Here is a 17,671-nt window from a genome sequence, read left to right as displayed (position 1 = left end):
CTTTTTTTAAATAGCTGCAGGAGGGGCTGGGCTCGCCTGTGAGTGCGTGGACCTACGGGGCCCATCCTCAGTGGTCTCCTTGCTGAGCAGCAGAGATCTGAGGAGAAAGAGCTCAGACAAGCCTAGAGGGGTCCCCCATCTGTTCTCCACCCACGTTGTCCCCAACCACCCCCACCCTTTGAGCTCCTGACTTTCCTTTCAGGCCTGCCCCTTTGTCCGCGGCTCTCCGGCTCTCTGGGTCTTGCCTCCTTGGGACCTAATTCATTTCCACCTCATTCAGAAGGAGCGGTGAGCATGCTGCCCCACGCAAGAGAAGTGCAAGCACCTGCAGGGCCCTGTGATGGGGAGGCTGGGTGGGGGCCCCGGCCAGAGGCTCCATGCGGGGCCAGCGGGGCTGGCATGGCCCTTGGGAAGACGGTGAGTCCCCCTGCCTGTGCTGGGGAAGGGCTGATTTGGCAACTAAAGCGTCAGGCCACCCTTTTCACATGGCCCAGGTGACCAGAGATCTTAGAAGGACCTCGGTGGGCTGGGCTCCTAGGTCCTCCATCCTGTGGATCTAGGAAGGTCACCTTGGGGCCCCAGACGAGCTCCTGCCTCAGCCTCAGCAAGGCACTATTCCTCCTCATCCGTTCCTGAGCTCCTTCTGGGAAGAGCCGCCTGCGGGTCCACGGGCTACCCCCTAACTCCAGCTTGGCCCTTCCAGCCTCTTCCAGGGGCTGATGGATTCGGTTTCCTTCACTACGCCTGTTACCGGCCCACTCACGTCAGGAACTCTAGCGGAGGCACCATCTCCCCCCTCGTCACCTCTGAACTGTGGACCAAGAGTGTGCCGGCACCTTCCGAGCGTTGTCCTACCCGTCCAGATCCCTCCAACTGGAAGGCAGCCGTGGGGCCCTGTCTATGTCCTGCTGTCCTCACAAAGGCTTGGGGTCCTGAGCTTGGCCTCAGCTTCCATCTCACGTCTTTGTTTTGGGCATCTGCCTCATGCACCCTGTGACTCTCCCCTGCTAGGCTGTGCCGTCTCTCCAGGGCGAGGACTGTGCCCGATTCACCTCTGCAGCCCAGCACCCGGCGCCCAGCACCCAGCCCAGGCGTCCTCTAAGTGCTGGTGGGATGGCCGAACGAAAACCTTCTTCCCCGACCTTCTCCGAACATCACGTGCTCCGATTTCAGCACTGCATGCCCCGAGATCCGAGTTTTGGGGTGCAAATCCATTCTCCTCCCATGCCCCTGCAAGCTCTCATTCCCTTTCAATGACAGTCACAGTGACGACAACAATCATGGTGACGACACTCCCTCGTTGAGCGCTGTGGTTCTAAGGGCTTTACTTTCCACACCCATGGCAGTGCCGGGGAAAAGGAAGAACCACTGTGCCCGTGTTACAGATCAGAGAGAGAGAGAGAACCTGTCCTCCCAGGCTCCAGCAGCCCTAAGTGGCGAGGTGGTGCTTCAGCCTAGAGCTGTCGGGCTCCCCCCAGCACCGAACGCCAGCTGGGTGTCCAGGATGGTGCCCTTCGAGATCCGCAGCGGATTCAGTGTTGGCTGGGCGGGCTCGTCCAGGACCCTGCTGCCTGGCAGAAGATGGGGCCTCCGGCCTGCTGTCTGACCCACCTTGCTCTGCCCTGTGCAGAAACAAACGGTGGGGCCCCGGCAACGGGGCCAGGCCCGAAGCTGCTGGAATGTCATGCTGGGGCTCTGGCCTCCAGCCCCAGGAGTGGGCTGATGCGCACGGCGGGTTCCACGGGGCCGGAAACCTAGAGTGAGCCCCTCCCCCTCCTTGCTCTGCGGGGGCCCGGCAGTTCCCGGTGTGTAGAAGGCGGGCAGGTTTGGCGATGCTATCCGGCAATGCCGGGGGGCGGGGGGAGGGGGCTGGCATGGGACAAGAGCAGTTTCATCTTGGAGATGAGGAGGATGTACAGCCCGGGGGCACAGAGGAGGGGAGATGTCTCCAGCAGCCCCAGGGAGAGGCCCGGCTTTCCCCTTGCCCTCCACTCACTCCATCCTCACAGCCTTCGATCTCTGTCACAGATCTCGGGCACTGCTCCCCATCCCGACCCTTTAGGGGGTCCTGCCTTGAATCCATCTGTGCGCACCAAGGCACAGCCCCAGGTCCCATGCTGGAAAATCAGCAGGCCCGGAGTCTGGAGCCAACATTCCACAGCCGGGCATGCCGGCCTGCCGACGTGGATGGAGAGCAGAGGCATGGGCCCTTGTGGGAAGAAGCACGGGGCGGTCTCCTGGCCAACTCAGCAGCCCGCACCGGAGGGCCGGGGAGGGACCATCTGGGGTGGGGGGGGAGCCAACCCCGCACACACCTTCCAGCTACACACTGGATGGGAGTTGCTAGATGAAATAGCTGTTCGCCGCTGCAATTATTAGCATAAGATGAGGGCAATGGGGGGGGGGGGTGGCTGCTTCCTGGAACGGCCGGGCATTAACTCTTGGCTATTAAGATATTAGCGCTCATACCTGAGGTATTAAGCTTGCCTTTGGGATCCTTCGATGCTCTCATTAGAAGTATTAGCTACTGATATGCCTGACTACCTCCCATTCTGATTATTACTTGCTATTCGTGCTGTTTGCCCTTCTCCACTTCAGCCGGCTAATCACAGGACCGTGGGGTACCAAGAACAAGCCTCCAGCTCTCCGTGGGCTCTGGCGCCTCTGGTGAACTGGGAAACCTAGCTGGCCGGGAGAAGCGGGCGTCACGGCGACCGACGAGGATGAAGCGGGGAGCGCGGGGAGCAGCCCCCTGGAGCGACTCATCAGTCGCTGGTCTCCTGATGGCTCTGAAAGCTCTTGTGATTCGATTTCAGGCTTGACCACCCCCTGATACCGTTACCGGAACTGCTGAGATCATCAGGATGGCAGAGGCGGACCTCAAGGAGGCGGCCAGCATCCCCGGGGGACAGCCGGCCTCCCGACGGGACACTGGTCAGGCGGGTTTCATGAAAGACTTGGTGGTTCATCGGGGTGGGGGGTGGGGGCAAACTTTGCTCCTCTGGTTTCTGGAATGATCTTCCATCCGAGTTGGTCCTCACCTGGTGCTAAGTGCCATTCTCCAGGGAACCCCGGGGTGTCCCCCACCTGAGGGTGCGACTCTCCATTTCCCACTCGCCCCAGGGCCCCCTCTAGCTTCACCTGGAGTGAAGCTTCACCTGGAGGTGCCTTCTCAGGAGGACACAAGGCCGCCAGGTGGAGGGACTCCAGCAGGAGAGCGCGAGACCCGGAACCCGCTCCAGAGGGAGGCACTCAGCCCGGGGCAGCGCATACCTGATGGCCTGGCCTCTATTACGTAGCGGGTGATGGGCCCCTTGCCAGGGTCTCCGCTGGACCAGTGGATGGCGATAGCAGAGCTGTACCTCACGATGATGGGCACTCCAGGCGGCCCGGGGGCACCTGCAAAGCACATGGTGGGCAAGAGGAGGTACGGCCCCCCAGCCCAGCTCCCTGTGCTCCAGCAGGGGGGCTGGGCAGCCAAACAACAGCCCCCGCTCCGAGCCCGGCCAGAGTCTCCAAAAACCCTGCGAGCGCCAAGGCCCGAGGAGGGGGTTTTAGGCCGGGCCTGCTGATGCAACTGTGTTCTCTGGGTCACCTACACCCCCTTGTTCCAAATTCAAGGCCAGGAGAAGTATATAGGGTAATGCCAGGAAGATCCCCGGAGCAAAGTCAGGAGACCCGAACTCACTAGACGGGTGAATTTGATCAAGTCACATAGCCCGCCAGTGCCTCGGTTTCCCCATCTGTGAGACCCTTTTGGAATGTAAGGCTTGAAGGGATGTGTCCTGGGGGGATGGTAGAGGTGGGTGTGATGATGGTGGAGTGGGCCTAGGATAAGTGGGGGGTTGGTTTTTGGGGGGCTGCAGGGCTCCCTGACATCTTGTCTCCTGGCCTAGGATGGCAATGTCCTCCCTACTTGCTGCCTGAAATACGCCCACCCTCACTGGGCCAAGGAGGAGGCTGGGAGCACGGGAGGAGGGCGGAGTGGGCCCTGCCGCTGGCTGTCCTGGCGGGTCCGTCAGAGTGGCCGCCTGTCACGTCAGCCACCTGGACACCAGCCCCAGGAGCCGAAGCAGGGGAGAGCTCACTTGCGTAGCCCGAGGAGTGAGCCAGTTCTAGCTCTGGAGGGTCCCGAGCCCCGCCTCTCTGGGGGTGCCCGTCCCCTGGGCTCTGACCGTCCCCAGAGCCCTGACCCTGCGGTCCATCTCCTATATGCCTGCTCATCACTGGACCTGAAGCCTTGCACCTGCAGAGCTGGGCACTTGTGGGACGAGGGGAACAAGTTGGTGAGTGAGTGGGGGGGTGATCGCTGGGCCAAGTGAGCGCCGAGTGTCGGCTACGGACGCCTACGGCAAAGGGCCTGGAATCCAGCTCCAGACTGAAGATCCTCCAGGCCCAGGGCAGTTGGCAGGCTGGACAGCAGGCCGGGGACTCACGACCAGAGCTTGGCTGCCCACCGCCCGGCCCGTGTCCAGTCCTGACCCGTGACCTCAGAGAGCCTCATCTTCCTTCCTTCCTTCCTTCCCCAATGTACATCCTGCCTACAGCTCAGGGCAAAGGCGGCTGAGGGGTCAGGGGGTGTGGGACAGAGCCCAAGCGGGGTGTGAAGGGTGGGGGGGTGCTCTCAGGACCCCGAGTTCTCATTCCGCACAGGACAGAACTCAAGGCTGAGAGCTGTCATCAACTCCTGGACTAGAAGCTTCTAGCACTTCTAGCGACTGCCTGGTCTGGATGGAAGAGGATGCGTGATGGCACGTCCTTTCCTCGCCCACAGTCACCGGGCACAGCTCAGCTCTGTTTCAGAGGGACCCCCACTGCCTCCTCCGAACTTCCTGCCTGCCCCCTTCCCACGCCCCGTCTGGGACACTTGAAGCCTCAGGTTAGAACAACCAGTCCTCCAGCCTTCTCCTGTCCCCAGTGCTCTGCCTCCCTTTGTCCCTGCCAGCTCGCTTCCTGCTTTTGTTTCCCAGGGAAGTTGGCTCAGGTGAAGAGGCGGCACAGGAGGGCTGGGGGCAGGTGCAGGGCAGGGGGGGGGCGGCTTCCTCCGGCGGCCCTGCAGGCTCCGTTCTGCAGGAACCTAGAAACCAGCCGGCTTCTCTGCAGAACCCGGGGCGGAGAACAGAAAGTGCCCACAAAGAGAAAGTGCAGGGTGGCCAGCCCTGCCCAGCAGGGGAGAACACATCTGCCCACAGGTGAGAGGCAAGGACAGGCCCCCCGCTCATCTCCCACAGGCCTAGCTAAGCTGCACTTCGGCCCACAGGGCAGGGAGTAGGAGGAGGAGGAAGAGGAGGAGGAGGAGGAGGAGGAGGAGAAGGAGGAGGAGGAGGAGGGATTTCAGGGAAAGTCTGAGATGGGCTGTGTCCTTTCTCAGGGAAGAAGGGAGCAGAGGTTGGTTGTGTTCAGCAGAGGACATCCTGCCTGGGTGACAAGGACTTCGGAGAACAAACCTCAACCACAGTAGGCGGCTGAACAAGTCCCCCACCTCAAGGCTGACCTCAAGAAGTGTCACAAGCTCAGACAGAACCCTCTGCGGTCCTGGTCCCCAGCGTCCCCCTCCCCATCCCCCTCGGGCCCAGTGCGCTGCCTGATCTCTAACTGCCCTGCTCCTTTCTTCCCTCTGTCACCTCTGTCTAGGGAGGATGCAGCCTGGCAGGTCCCCCTGCCTGTGGCCTGGATGCCCGCCCCCACCCCCGGGAGCAGGGGTGCTCAGAGCACTGGGCAAAGAGTCACCCCAGCTCTGGTTCAAATGCACGTTCCCAGGGTGAATGGTCGGAGATTCCGATTTCCTGGGGCTCAGGGCCCAGAACCCTGGGGGGCTCTGACTTATGTGGCACCTCAAGAAACCCTCTGATGACAGGTGATCCTCCAGGGCCCAGGCCCGCCTTCCCTTGCACCTGGCCACCCAGCCCTCCCCCTTCTCCTCTGCCAGAGCTGCCTTAGGATACTCCCAACGCTGGCTTGTGTTTTGGTGTGTCTGTCTGAACGCCACCCCCCGATAAAGTCCTCCTTAATCACCTCCTTTAAATGCCTCCCTCGTCCCCCTTCCTCCCCCCCCAGGCCCCACCCCTGTACTCTCTCGGGCTGTGGCTCTGCCCCCTCTAGACCCCGTCTCCCTCATCTCTGCACCTCCAGGATCTAGCACAGCTCTGGATACCCCCTTCTGACTCAGGGGCTGAACGCGGTGTGTGGACGGCAGCAGCCCCCTTGTCCGTCCTGCGCTCCCCTACCTTCTCCTGGGCCGGTGGTGACGTTGGCCTCGATCTCTGGCCCATAGGTGAAGGTCTTGGCTCTGATGCGGAACCTGTAGGTCATCCCCTCGGCCAGGTCCTTCACCTTCAACCACAGAGGGCTGCTACCCTTCACGTCCACTGTCACGATCTTACTGACGCCTGGGAAGGAAGCACAGCATGTGGTGGCTGTGGGGGGCCTTCAAGTCAGGCCACGCAGCTGTGTTTCCCAAACACGCAGTCCTGCGGGCCGTTCTCGGGAGAAAGGGCTCCTTGGCAGGAGAAGTTTGAGAAGAGCTAGGGACGATCTGTCTGGGGAGGACGCACAGGGTCCTTCAGCATCTGGTGGGAAATGACCCCCCCCACCTGTTCCACTGAACCATTGTACCCCAAATGTGTTCTGCCCCCCGAATTCCACAGAACTGGAATCCCAAGGATCACCTTCTTCTACAGAAGCCCTGAGTCCGGAGTTGGAGGGGAGACACCTGCAGCCAGTCCCTACAGCTGAGGACAGCCTCGGGTCCGCCAGCAAGGGCCGGGGGCTCACAGCGGGCCCTCCATCAACTGCACCCCAAATCACAGCAACTAGAGGGGAGGCTGGGATGGTTTTCAGGAGGTCGAGGTTTGTGCTCCATGCTTCATGGCTCAAATCCTCCCGACCACCAGCCTCCCCAGGGGTCGGGACTGGGGGTGATCTCCCGTGTCCTCCAAGCACGGTGGTGGCCCCTAGGGGATGGGCTTTGCAGGTCACAGCCCAGTGCGGGCCCTCCCCTGCCGTAGCTTTGGTTTGTTGTTCTACTGAATGAGGGTATTGACGGCATCATGGACAGGATGTTATGAGGCTAAATAAAAGAGCACCTGGCACCCGGCATCTGCCCAGACTATCTTACGAGTAAATAAGTACCCAACGACAGAGCGATGGCTGCTCGAGGGGTCCTTCTGAAGGAAGGAAGTCACCGCGGGGGACCCAGAACAGCAGTGCTGGGTACCTGTTCCTTGACATTTCTGAGCAAGTCCCTCATCGGTCTGCGCCGTGGTTTTCCCAGCAGGAAAGGGGCGGGGGTCATCGCTGGGTTCTTGTGAGGCCTGTTTGCTGCTGACCTGAACCCTGGGCTGAGCCGTGGCACAGTGACACCCAGGGCCTGACGGTCTCATCAGGGGCCATCGCAGAGTGGATGGGACTAGGCGAGCGCACGAAGTTAGTTAGGCGGCCAGGCCGTGCCGGACCGAGGAACGGGAAGGCCAGGTGCTCACACCTCTCAAGGGCTGGGAGCCCCCTGGGTAGGTCAGGCAGAGGCCACTGTGAGGAGAGCCTGTCCTGTCCGCCTGCATCTTGTCCCCGTGACCTCTGCCCTCTCCTTCCTGTCTGAGGGAGAGACGGCCCCTTTCCCGGGGCCTGCACCTGACCACATCTCCTGGCCCGCCCCCCCGCCAGAGGCCCAGAACACAGTGCCGCTTTGCAGAATGAACTAGCTGCTGGTAGGCAGGTGACGGTGGGAAGACTGAGGGCCATTGTTCCCTCGGCTGGCCCGGGACTGCTGGCCCCTGTGGCTCTCCCAGGGCTCCGCCCCTTGTTCTGGCCAGGCTCTGTAGTCAGGGAAAGGTGAGAGTGAGGAGGTGACCTCAGGCCATCAGGCCACCACCTGTGAGCCAGCCACACCCCCCGAGTCCTTGCTGGGCTCTGAAACTGGACCCAGGCAGCCAGAAGCCCCTCTAAGTCGATGGCCGTGCTTTCTGGGCTCGCCCTGGGCTCGCTCACGTCAGCGTGGGGCCGGAGCGCTGGCAAGCATCTAACATCCACGGTCAGGGTTAGCACGGCCTGGCCTGGGCGCCTGGGAGTGGGGAAGGGTCCACCCAGGGCCCTGGAGGAAGGGGTGGGGCAGGGGCCACTGGGGGCTCTAAGGACAGCTAGACGAATGGGGCTCCCGCTGAGAGGAAGGTGACTTGCACATCGGGGTTCTTGATCGGAGGTTCACAAGGGAACAGGGGTGCAGCGACTCCCCCAAACTTGTGCTTTCTGGGGCGAGGCTCAAACAAGTTCCTGACCCCACGAGAGGCAAAGACCTATCCAGAATAAGGCTCCCCCATCTTCCTGGGCCTGACAGCAGCTTGGCCACCAGGCAGCGCCGTAACTCCTGCAGGCTCCCTTCCTTTCCTCCTCACTTCGGCCGGATTCGGGAGACCTAGGGTGCTGCTCAGCTTTGCCCCCCGCTCGCTGGTGGGGAAATGCTCCTTTCTCGTCTGGCCCCCGTGTCTCCCTTTACGAGCCAGGGAGACGCTCACCGCATCTGACTCTGTGCAGTGACCCCGGCGAGAGAAAGGCCTTGGGAGCCGGGCTAGGAGGGCCCCACTCACCGTCCACGGGGGTGCAGGGCTCGTACACCAGCCGGTAACCTTCCAGGACACCATTGGGGAACTGCGGGGCCTCCCAGGACACGTTCACCGAGGTTGTGGTCAGCTCACTGAACTTGACCGAGCTGGGAGCGCTGGGGGCTGCAGGGAGACAGCAAAGGGTTTGTTTTGTTCTCACATGGACATTCAAAGCCCTGCTCGGCTTCCAGAAACCAGCAGGGGTGGTTGGGTCTGGGCCCCAGGGAAGAGAGAGAGGACAGGGGGTCGTCAGAGGTCATCCGTGCCCCTCCCCTCCCCCACTGACGCTGCTAGCACTCTCTTTCCAATACCAGAGTCCAAGAATGAGGAGGAAAGAGAACGGCCTTTTCCCTAAAGTTAGGAAACTCAGTTTCTTCCTGCTAAGTGGTCCTGAACCTCCAGGGTCGCTGTGGGGCCAGGCGAGGTCCTAGCTTTGTAGGGCTTGTCTTTGGCCTTCCCTGGTGAAGGCAGGGCCACCTAGGCCTCAGAGCATGAGGCAGGTGGTGAACAAGAAGATGATGGACCTGCAGCCGTGTGGCCTTTCTCCGGTCCCTGGGGCTCCAGGGCTTGTCACGGAGAGACCACGCTTGTCAGAAGCAGCCCATAACAGGGACGGTCAAACCATCTGGAAGAGATGCTTTCTTGGCCGAGAAGCCTGGAATGACCCTGAAAGCCTGGGGGCCGTGGGGGACTCGGATGGGGAGGACAAAGAGGAAGGGAAGGAAGCGCAGAGCTGGCTTCAGGCGGGATGACCACGCTATTATTATTGTCCCGTGCCGCCCCCCGCACTGAGCCGAAGCTAATCTGGACCCTGCTTCCGCTCCAGCTCCGGGAGGCAGCCCCAGCCCGCAGTCTTTGAAGGAGGGAGGCGAGCTCCAGGGGCCTTTCCTGCCTCCGCTAAGCAAGAGGGACATGGGTCAGAACACTTTGTCCTGCTGCCGGAAGCTTCCAGGCTCCCAGGGGCTCACATCCGCCCCATGACACTGACGGAGAGTGGTCTGGACAAGCAGGCAGACAGACAGATCAGACCCTCGGGAGCCAGTGGAGGAAAAGGGCTGCCCTAGAGCCATGGCTTGGCCCCAAAGAGGACAATGCTTAAGAACTGACTCCACGGTCTGGTCCTCTCTTTAAGAGAGAAGCTAATTTACAGGCTGGGAAGCAGCAGGCTGGGAAGAATGCTGGGGGGGTGGGGGTGCTCAGGACAAAAGGCTTGCATTTAATGCACCAGGGGGGAGCTCCACGACAGGCGAAGGAGCTGCCGTTCAGTGAAGACAGCCCAGGGCCAGCTCACCTGCCCTGGCCTCCAACCTCTGCTCCCCGACTGGCGGGCCGGGGGGTCCTGGGCAAGAAGCATCACTGCCCAGTCCACCCCTACTCACTGAAACGGGTGACACCTGCCCTGCCCATGCCAGGGCTTCTGGAAGGAGCTAGCCTATCACTGCCCGAAAAGTGTCTTCGGACTCTATATATAGGCCCAGCTCTGCACGTGCGGGCAGCAGGGTTCTGACCATCACCATCCAGCCTTCTAACCGGCCTCCCTGCCTCCCTCCTCTGTTGGTCTGTCTCCCACACGGCCGTCAGAGCAAGTTTTTAAAAACATAAGCCGGATCCTGTTGCCCAACTGCTTAAACCCACCAATGATCCCCCAGTGCTCTGAGAATCCATCCCAGACTTTCTTCCAAGGCTCCCTGACCCTCTTGGGCCATTTCCTCTCAAGCCACACGGCTGTTCCTTTAATCCCCTCCGGCCTCGAGGCCTTTGCACCTGCTGCTCCCTCTGCCCGGAACCTTTCCTCCAGAGCTTCCCACGCTGGTCTCTTCCCACTCAGGTCTCAGCTGTCAAACCTCAGAGGCCGCTGCAGGCAGATCTGTCCAAGGCCACGTGTCCACCCCTGCCCCCGTCCTTCTACTGCTCGCACTCACCGCCACCTGAGGCCGATTCACCTAGATATGTGTTTATGATCTGTCCCACTCCCTAGGGTGGGGACCTTGACTGCTGTGTTCCCAGCATCTAGCACAGTGCGGGTCCCTAGAAGATGCTCAGTAAATACTTGTAGAAGGAACAAAGCCGGCGCCGTATAAGAAAGCTGGGTAGGAACAAGGTATGGGCAGAACTGGGCTGGCGGGCTACAAGATGTGGGGAGGGCTGGGGACATCTGGGGGCTCTCTCCAAGGCTCTCTGGGGACAGCCTCTGTCTTCCGAGCCCTCTCATGTAGGCCCCTCTTTTTGGGCTGTGCTCTCCACCTCTGGAGGCCGTCTCGTGGGGCCTGGGTGTCCAGCCCAGACATCTCAGCCGATAAGACAGCTACTCCCACCACACCCCCCGCCCCAGGAGCACAGGTGCCCCCCACCGCCCTCCCCCTCCTGCCTCTCTCCCCCACCTGCTTGCTGGGTCTGGCCCCGGGTCGGGGGGCTCCGAGGCCCATCCCCCGCGGCGTTGAAGGCTGCCACGCTGACCATGTAGGTGGTATAGCCCGTCAGGTTCTTGAGCTTCACGCCGTTCTCCGCCAGAAAGAGCGTCTTCACCCGCTCCGTGAGGTTGCGCCGCTGGGCTTCCCAGAAATAAATCTGTGGGCACAGCCAGTTGTGGGAGCGAGGCGGACACACTTGACTCTCCTCCTGCCCCCCCCAGCCCCAGGGTCGCAGAGACACCTTCGCTCATACCGTCCACACCCCCCACAATGGGCATGAGTCACGCAAGGAACAGAAGTATTTAAGAGCTGTTTTAGAAACCCTTCCAGAACCTTCCTTTTCACAGCGAGTACTTCAGTCTCTGCCAGACTAAACCCCAGGAGAGCACAGACCCCACGTAGCTGTCTGCCATGGGCCTGGAGGGTTTAGCATAGCACGGGCCCATCGGCCCTCGGAATACCGTTAGCGGAGGAAGAAGCCAATTCTGCTCCTCCGGACCCTGAGCCGGGGAGGGAAGTGCAGGGTGGGTAGACTCCTCCCCAACCAAGAGGAGAGTGCAAGGACCAGCTCATGGCATCACCTGGGAGCTGGTTAGGGATGGGGAATGTCAGGCCCACCCGGCACCTGCTGCGAAGCGCCTGCCGGTTAAGGCCCCTGGTGATTCACCTGCCCGGGAATTCACCTGCAGGCCAGCCTGGGGCTGAACCCCAGTGCGCCATTCATGAGCACGGTGACTTCACCAGGTGACACCCCTGAGCCATGGATTTGTCGGCTGACTAGTGGGGCTTAAGACACCCCACTTTCCAGGACCAAGGTGAGGAGGAGCTAGGTGGTAAGGAGTGAAGAAGGTTTTAGTCCACCTGCTGCGCTCCACATGGTTCTGATTACTTAGTGCTCAGGGGCAGCGAAGCTCAGATTCCTCACTGGTGTCAGGAACTTTGGGAAACCCGCGGGGAAGCTGCCAGCCGCAAGCCCCCGGGGACGATCAGCGACTATTTGGCGCCACCTGCTGGCCAAGGAGGAGGTTTCTGCGCGCGAAGGCCGTCAATTTCTCAATTTAGCTTCCTCTGCTAAACACAAGGGTCCCCACCTGGCACTCAGGACATCTTGTCACCCAGAAATCCTTGCTTTCATCTAACCCCGCCCACTTTGAAAAACATTCTTCTGATACGAGTAGATATCAGAGAGAAAGTTGATAAGGTTGTTCATTAAGTACTGTTCACAGTGATGGGCACACAACAGTGGACAAAGCTCCTGCTGAATTTGGGGCGTGGGGGGAAAGGCCAAGGTGAACGTCAGAGATCTGGGTGTTATCAGCACACAGATGGGACTTTTTGAGTGCACACGGAGACAATGAATGTAGAAAGTCGCAAGGGGACCTGGGGGCTTCGATGTTCAGGGGTTGGGGAGAAGCTGGGACAGCTAGCATGGGAAGCGGAGAGAAGAAAGCATTTCTCGGAGGAGGGACAGGTCTGCCGGGTCAAACTTGGGTGCTGAGCCAGGTAGGGTGAGGCTTGCCTCTGACTTCCATTGAACTTAGGAATCACTGAGGCCTGGACAGGAAGGGCTTTCGTCGGGGGTGAGAAGCTACTTGGAGCCGGCTGAAGCGATCCTGGGAGGACAGGGATTGGAGGTGGCGGGCCCAGAAGATTGTTTGGAGGATTTCTGCTATAAAGGGACCAACCAGAGACATGGCTGCCAGCCCAAGGGGCAAGCGGTCGTCATAGCGCACACCAACAGGTAGCCGGGTGTCTACTAGGAAGTGCACTCCGCAGAGGGCTGCCGTCTTGGTGGGTCGGGCTCCCTGGTGTCTCAAGCACCTAGAATCGTGCCTGGCACCCTGCTGGGGCTCCGCAGAGGCTTGCTAATGAATAAGCACCTCATGCAGGCTGGAGCTGGTGGAGGATTCCAATCCCCTGCCCTTCGGGCTTCATCGGCTCCAACAGGCCAATTTCAGCCTCAGTTAAATCAGGTCCACGGCCACACGCCACAGCTGACTGGGAATTCACACTTTCAATTTTCACCGTGCTACACCGCCCTGGTCCACTTCCCCTGCGCGCATCTCCTGCATCCCGGTCTCATCCACTCCTCCCCCACTGCCCCTCCCCTCCTCACTCCTAGCTGAGGCTCCTTCACCGAGAAGCAATCAGAGGAGATTTTCTCCACAATCTCCGGGCGTCTCCTATACCTCCCCGGGTCCCTGTGTCCACTCCTCTGCCTGCCTCCCTCCACCACGTCTGCACTGTCGGCTCCTCCATAAGACTATGTTACATTCGAGCACGAAATCCCAGCCCCTCTCACCTCCTCCAGGACCTCATCCCCCACCCCCCCACAGCTTCCGCTCTTCCTAGAATCACATTTCTCCTCTTCCTGGGATCATTATCAGCACATCCACTAGCTGTCATTTCTTCTGTCTTAAAACTCCCTCTGTTGACTGTTTCTAATTCCTGTTTTCCTTTTCCCTTTAAAGCAACACTCCTTAAAAGGGGTATCTGTACTCGCTGCCTCCCCTCATTCTTTCTTGAATCCCTCCAAGCCGGCATCCCCGGCCCCCAACCCTTGTCAGAGTCACCTGTAAACTTGAGCTAGCTAATGCAATAATTTGGGGCTCAGCAAGCTTTCTGTGAAGGGCCAGGTAATAAATATCTCAGGTTTTGCAGGCCACACATCTCTGTGGTAACTCAAAAGCAGCCTCGGGCAATTTATAAACAAATGAATGTGGCTGTGTTCCAATAAAACTTTATTTACAAAGACAAGTGGGGGGCCAGATTGAGCCATTGGGCTGTAGTCTGACAATTCCTGCACAGTTGCTTCCTAGATTTCATCTTACTTGAGCTCTCAGTAGTATTTGGTACATCAGAGTCCTCCTTCCTCCAGGAGCACATTCTTTTTTTTTAAAGATTTTATTTATTTGACAGAGAGAGACACAGCGAGAGAGGGAACACAAGCAAGGGGAGTGGGAGAGGGAGAAGCAGGCTTCCCGCGGAGCTGGGAGCCCGATGCAGGGCTCGATCCCAGGTCCCTGGGACCATGACCTGAGCCGAAGGCAGGCGCTTAACGACTGAGCCACCCAGGCGCCCCTAGGAGCACATTCTTAATGTAGGTTCTGGGACTTCAGTCCCCCCCCTTTTTTTTTTTTTTGGTTCTAGGTCTCAGTTTTCAGTCTTCTTGTGGTTTCTGTCTATACGTGTCTAATCTCTGGTCTTTCATCTATATACTGAGGACTCACAATTCACATCTCCCGCTTAGACCCTCTCTCTTGAACTCCAGACATGTAAACCCAGCTACATTTGGTGTCTCCCCTTGGGGGTCCAACAGACGTCTTGAGCTGACTCCAGCTCTCCCCCAGCAAGCATCCTCCTTCCACACTCTTTTGTCTTTTCCTGCTCTGTGTCTGGAAGCTCCATCATCGAATTGCTTGTAAATCCTCTCTCACACTCCACATTCGATTCAGCAAATTCTACCAGCTCCACCATTCAAATGGAGCCAGAGAGCAAACACTTCTCCCTGCTGATATCACCTGGCCTAAGCGCCACCATGCCTCACCTAGTTGTTTCAGTCCCCTCCTTGTGGTTTTGTGCTTTCCCCATTTCAGATTGTTCTCAGCACAGCCCTTTAAAAACCCAAGTCACCTGTGGCCCTCCTTTGCCCCAAACCGTCCACAGCTGTCCTCTCATTCTGAGTGACAGCCAGTCCTTGAGGGCCCTGCGTGATATAGCCCAGGTCACTGCTTGGACCCATCTCCCATCATACTGCCCTCCACACACACTCGGACGCACTGGCTCTTTGTGGAGCTTTGTAAACGCCAAGCACCCACCGACCCCAGGACCTTTGCTCTTCTTTCCCTCTTTCTGGAATGTTCTCCTCCCAGAAGAACATGTGATTCTCACCCTGTTCTTCATTTTTGCTCAGGTGTCTGCTTCGCATTAAATCCTTTCCTAACGACCCTATTCCCTATTAAAATGCCAAACCTCGCCCTGGCTCGCTTTCTCTATGCCCTTCATCTGTGTCCTTTGCCACCCTCTGGAGGGGCTACTTGTTTTGTACATTACTGGTCTTCTTCCCCTAAAATTTAAGCTCAAGTTGCCTCTCTGTTCACAGCTTTATGTCCAAACTGAGAAACAGCACTGGGCACAAAATAACAGCTCAATAAACACACACGTCCCTGAAAGACTAGCTGCATGGGCGTGCCTGCCCGTGCACACGTCACAGCTCAGTCCGACCCAAATCAAGCTCACCAGAGCTGTGCTCACTGGCTGGTGATGTCTGCCCACCATTAACGTCCGTGCTAATTACCGTGCAGGTTAATGCACGTCTGGGATGCAGCCATCCCGTGTCCCCAGCTAAGAATGCCCACAGTCTCCACGTTTTCCAAGCACGCAGACACCAGCCCTGGGATACACGCGGTCCAGGCGTCCGCACGTTTCCTGGGGCTGCACGTTCGCTGGACACTTCCACACCTTGACAGTCTGGTGGCTACCAAACTGTTGCAGGCTCCGCCCCGGCTCCTCCTCCTTCCCATGGGAGGCATATGCTAGGGGTGCAGTATTTAGCTCTTCCCAGCGGGCACTCCTGGGCAGGCTTGCGGGGTGTCATCCCTCTTTAAGCTCCCTTGGCAAGATGCCTTTCCTCCTCTCTCCTGCCTCCTTCACCCCAGGTGGAAAGAAACTCCTGTGTGGGTTTCTGTCTTCAACTGGGGCCACCTCTGTTACCAAGCTATGTGACCCCGGCAAGCCCCTGGCTTTTGTGGGAACTCGGTTTCTGCCTGTGGAATGAGGGGGCTGAGGCAGGTAAACCACGAGGCCCCGCAGGGGTCTCACACTCCCTACCCCGTCACTGTGCTGGGCTTCTCTCTGGAATAACAACCCCCCACAGCCAACGGCTCCGACCAAGGAGACTCAGTATTACTGTTCTGTCTACCACCTCCTCTGGGGATTGTGTTCCGTGCCTCCCCCCTGCCCTGCACAGGGTGAGGGCTAGCAGACCTGGCGTCCGACGCTCTGCTACCTTTGTGATCTTGCCAGACCACCTAAACCGGGTCTTGGTTTCCTCATCTGTACAATGGGTGCAAACGTTTCTAATCTGCCCGCTTCACAGAGCATTCAAGAGCATGAAGGAGTTCTACAGGACTGTGAGAATACTGGAGATGAACTGAATTCTGTTCAAACATGTGAGATCCTCTAAGATCTGGAAATAATTTTAAACAGAGATGTCCACATCCTTAGCCAGGGGTCCTTTGCCGCTTGGCCAAATCAACAGTGTAATTAGAGTTGGTCAAATGACCACTTCGAGGGGTCTTTTGCTGGCACTGGGAGCTGGGGGACTGGGGTGGAGGGTTTTGCCTGAAGCAAGGCCTGAGCTTCTTGCATCTGAGCTCAGCCTGGCTAGGATGCTGCAGAGGACAGGTGTAGTTTTGTATCACTGCACAATATTCCGATGGATTGGGTGCAAGCAGCCGAGGGAGCAGGTGTAGACCTGCCAACCTCTCCCTCCTACCACCCAGGGGTCACTCCCACCCCCAAGCTGGCCCTTTGACCCCCGGACCCTCTTCTCTGCCGGAGCGCCCCATACCTTGTAGCCCTGGATGTCTCCGTTCTGACTCTCCAGTGGTGGTGGCTCCCAGGTCACATCAAGCTGTGTGGCCGTGGCGCCATGGACAGCCACGTTACGGGGCGTTGCGGTGGGCACTGGAGGGCGTGAGAGGTCGTGAGTGAGGGGCACAAGTGGGCTTCAGGGAGGAGGAGGTGGGCTGGGATGGTGTGGGGCCCCGAATCCCGTATGTCCTCTAGCTGGACTTCTGGGGTGGGGAAGGCTGAGGCTGCAAGGGCGGGCAGGCTCACCTGCTTCCCCGACGAAGACTTCCTGGGGGGGGCTTGAGGGCCCCTCCCCCACGGCGTTGTACACGCTCATCCGTATCTCATACCGCCGGTGTTTGTTCAGATCTGGGGGAGGGGGGGCACAGAGAGGTCACTGGCCTGCAGGGGCAGAACCAGCATGGGGGGCGGAGGCTGTGATGATGCGCCCGGGATTCTAGTTCCTGCCAGAAGTTCAGGAAAGAAGAGGTAAGGAGTGGGGTGGCCGGGAATCGGGACACAGGACGCCTGTGGTTGGCTTCCCGGCCAAGGGAGAGCATACTAGACACTTTGGAAACTGAAAGAGACACTATGCATATTTATGCAGGGACAGCTAGTGCGAACCAATATTGTCCTCCCGGGCACACGGGTCACGCACGGGTCACCCTGTCCCCACCATGGCAGATGCTTGAAGTTCCCAGCTGCCCAGGCCCCATCAACCAGCTCTTCACACAGGGGGCTCACCCCTCAGGGAAGGGGCTTATTGGATGTGAATTCTGGGCTAAGAAACGCTATGTTTTTGCCAAGTTTGGGGGTCCTGGGTGGAGATACCTGGACAGAAGCTGAGAGACAAAGGGCAGTTGCAGGAAAATGGGCCGCGAAACCTTGGATGGGAGTTGCCATCCCTGCTTGGTCGGGGGAGGCTAGAAGGTTCTCCCACCGTTCTCCCTGGGCACCCTGCCCTTCTCCCCTTCCTCGGGGGGAGTTCTGCCACTCAGCTGGAATGTGGGTGGGGGAGTCACCCTCATTTAACCGGCCACACAGACCGTGTGGGCCACTGGCCGATGAAGGAAGGAGAAGGACAACATG

The 17,671-nt window shown here is 59.2% G+C and overlaps 1 protein-coding gene across 1 annotated transcript in view; it reads right to left on the bottom strand.

Annotated features, from left to right (window-relative positions):
- SDK2 (sidekick cell adhesion molecule 2) overlaps window positions 1-17,671 on the bottom strand; it is a 253,050-nt gene that overhangs the window by 17,713 nt on the left and 217,666 nt on the right. Inside the window, exons 35-40 of the mRNA XM_081805950.1 lie at window positions 16,850-16,951; window positions 16,581-16,696; window positions 10,979-11,165; window positions 8,583-8,720; window positions 6,228-6,389; window positions 3,227-3,399 (exon numbers count right to left, since the gene is read on the bottom strand). Of these exons, the coding sequence (XP_081662076.1) occupies window positions 3,227-3,399; window positions 6,228-6,389; window positions 8,583-8,720; window positions 10,979-11,165; window positions 16,581-16,696; window positions 16,850-16,951 (878 nt within the window). The remainder of the gene's footprint in view (window positions 1-3,226; window positions 3,400-6,227; window positions 6,390-8,582; window positions 8,721-10,978; window positions 11,166-16,580; window positions 16,697-16,849; window positions 16,952-17,671) is intronic.

This window comes from Leptonychotes weddellii, chromosome 15, assembly GCF_054177405.1.
Source record: "Leptonychotes weddellii isolate Sample4059 chromosome 15, ASM5417740v2, whole genome shotgun sequence".
Classification (NCBI taxonomy): Eukaryota; Metazoa; Chordata; class Mammalia; order Carnivora; family Phocidae; genus Leptonychotes; species Leptonychotes weddellii.
This window is presented reverse-complemented; position numbering and strand designations above follow the sequence as displayed.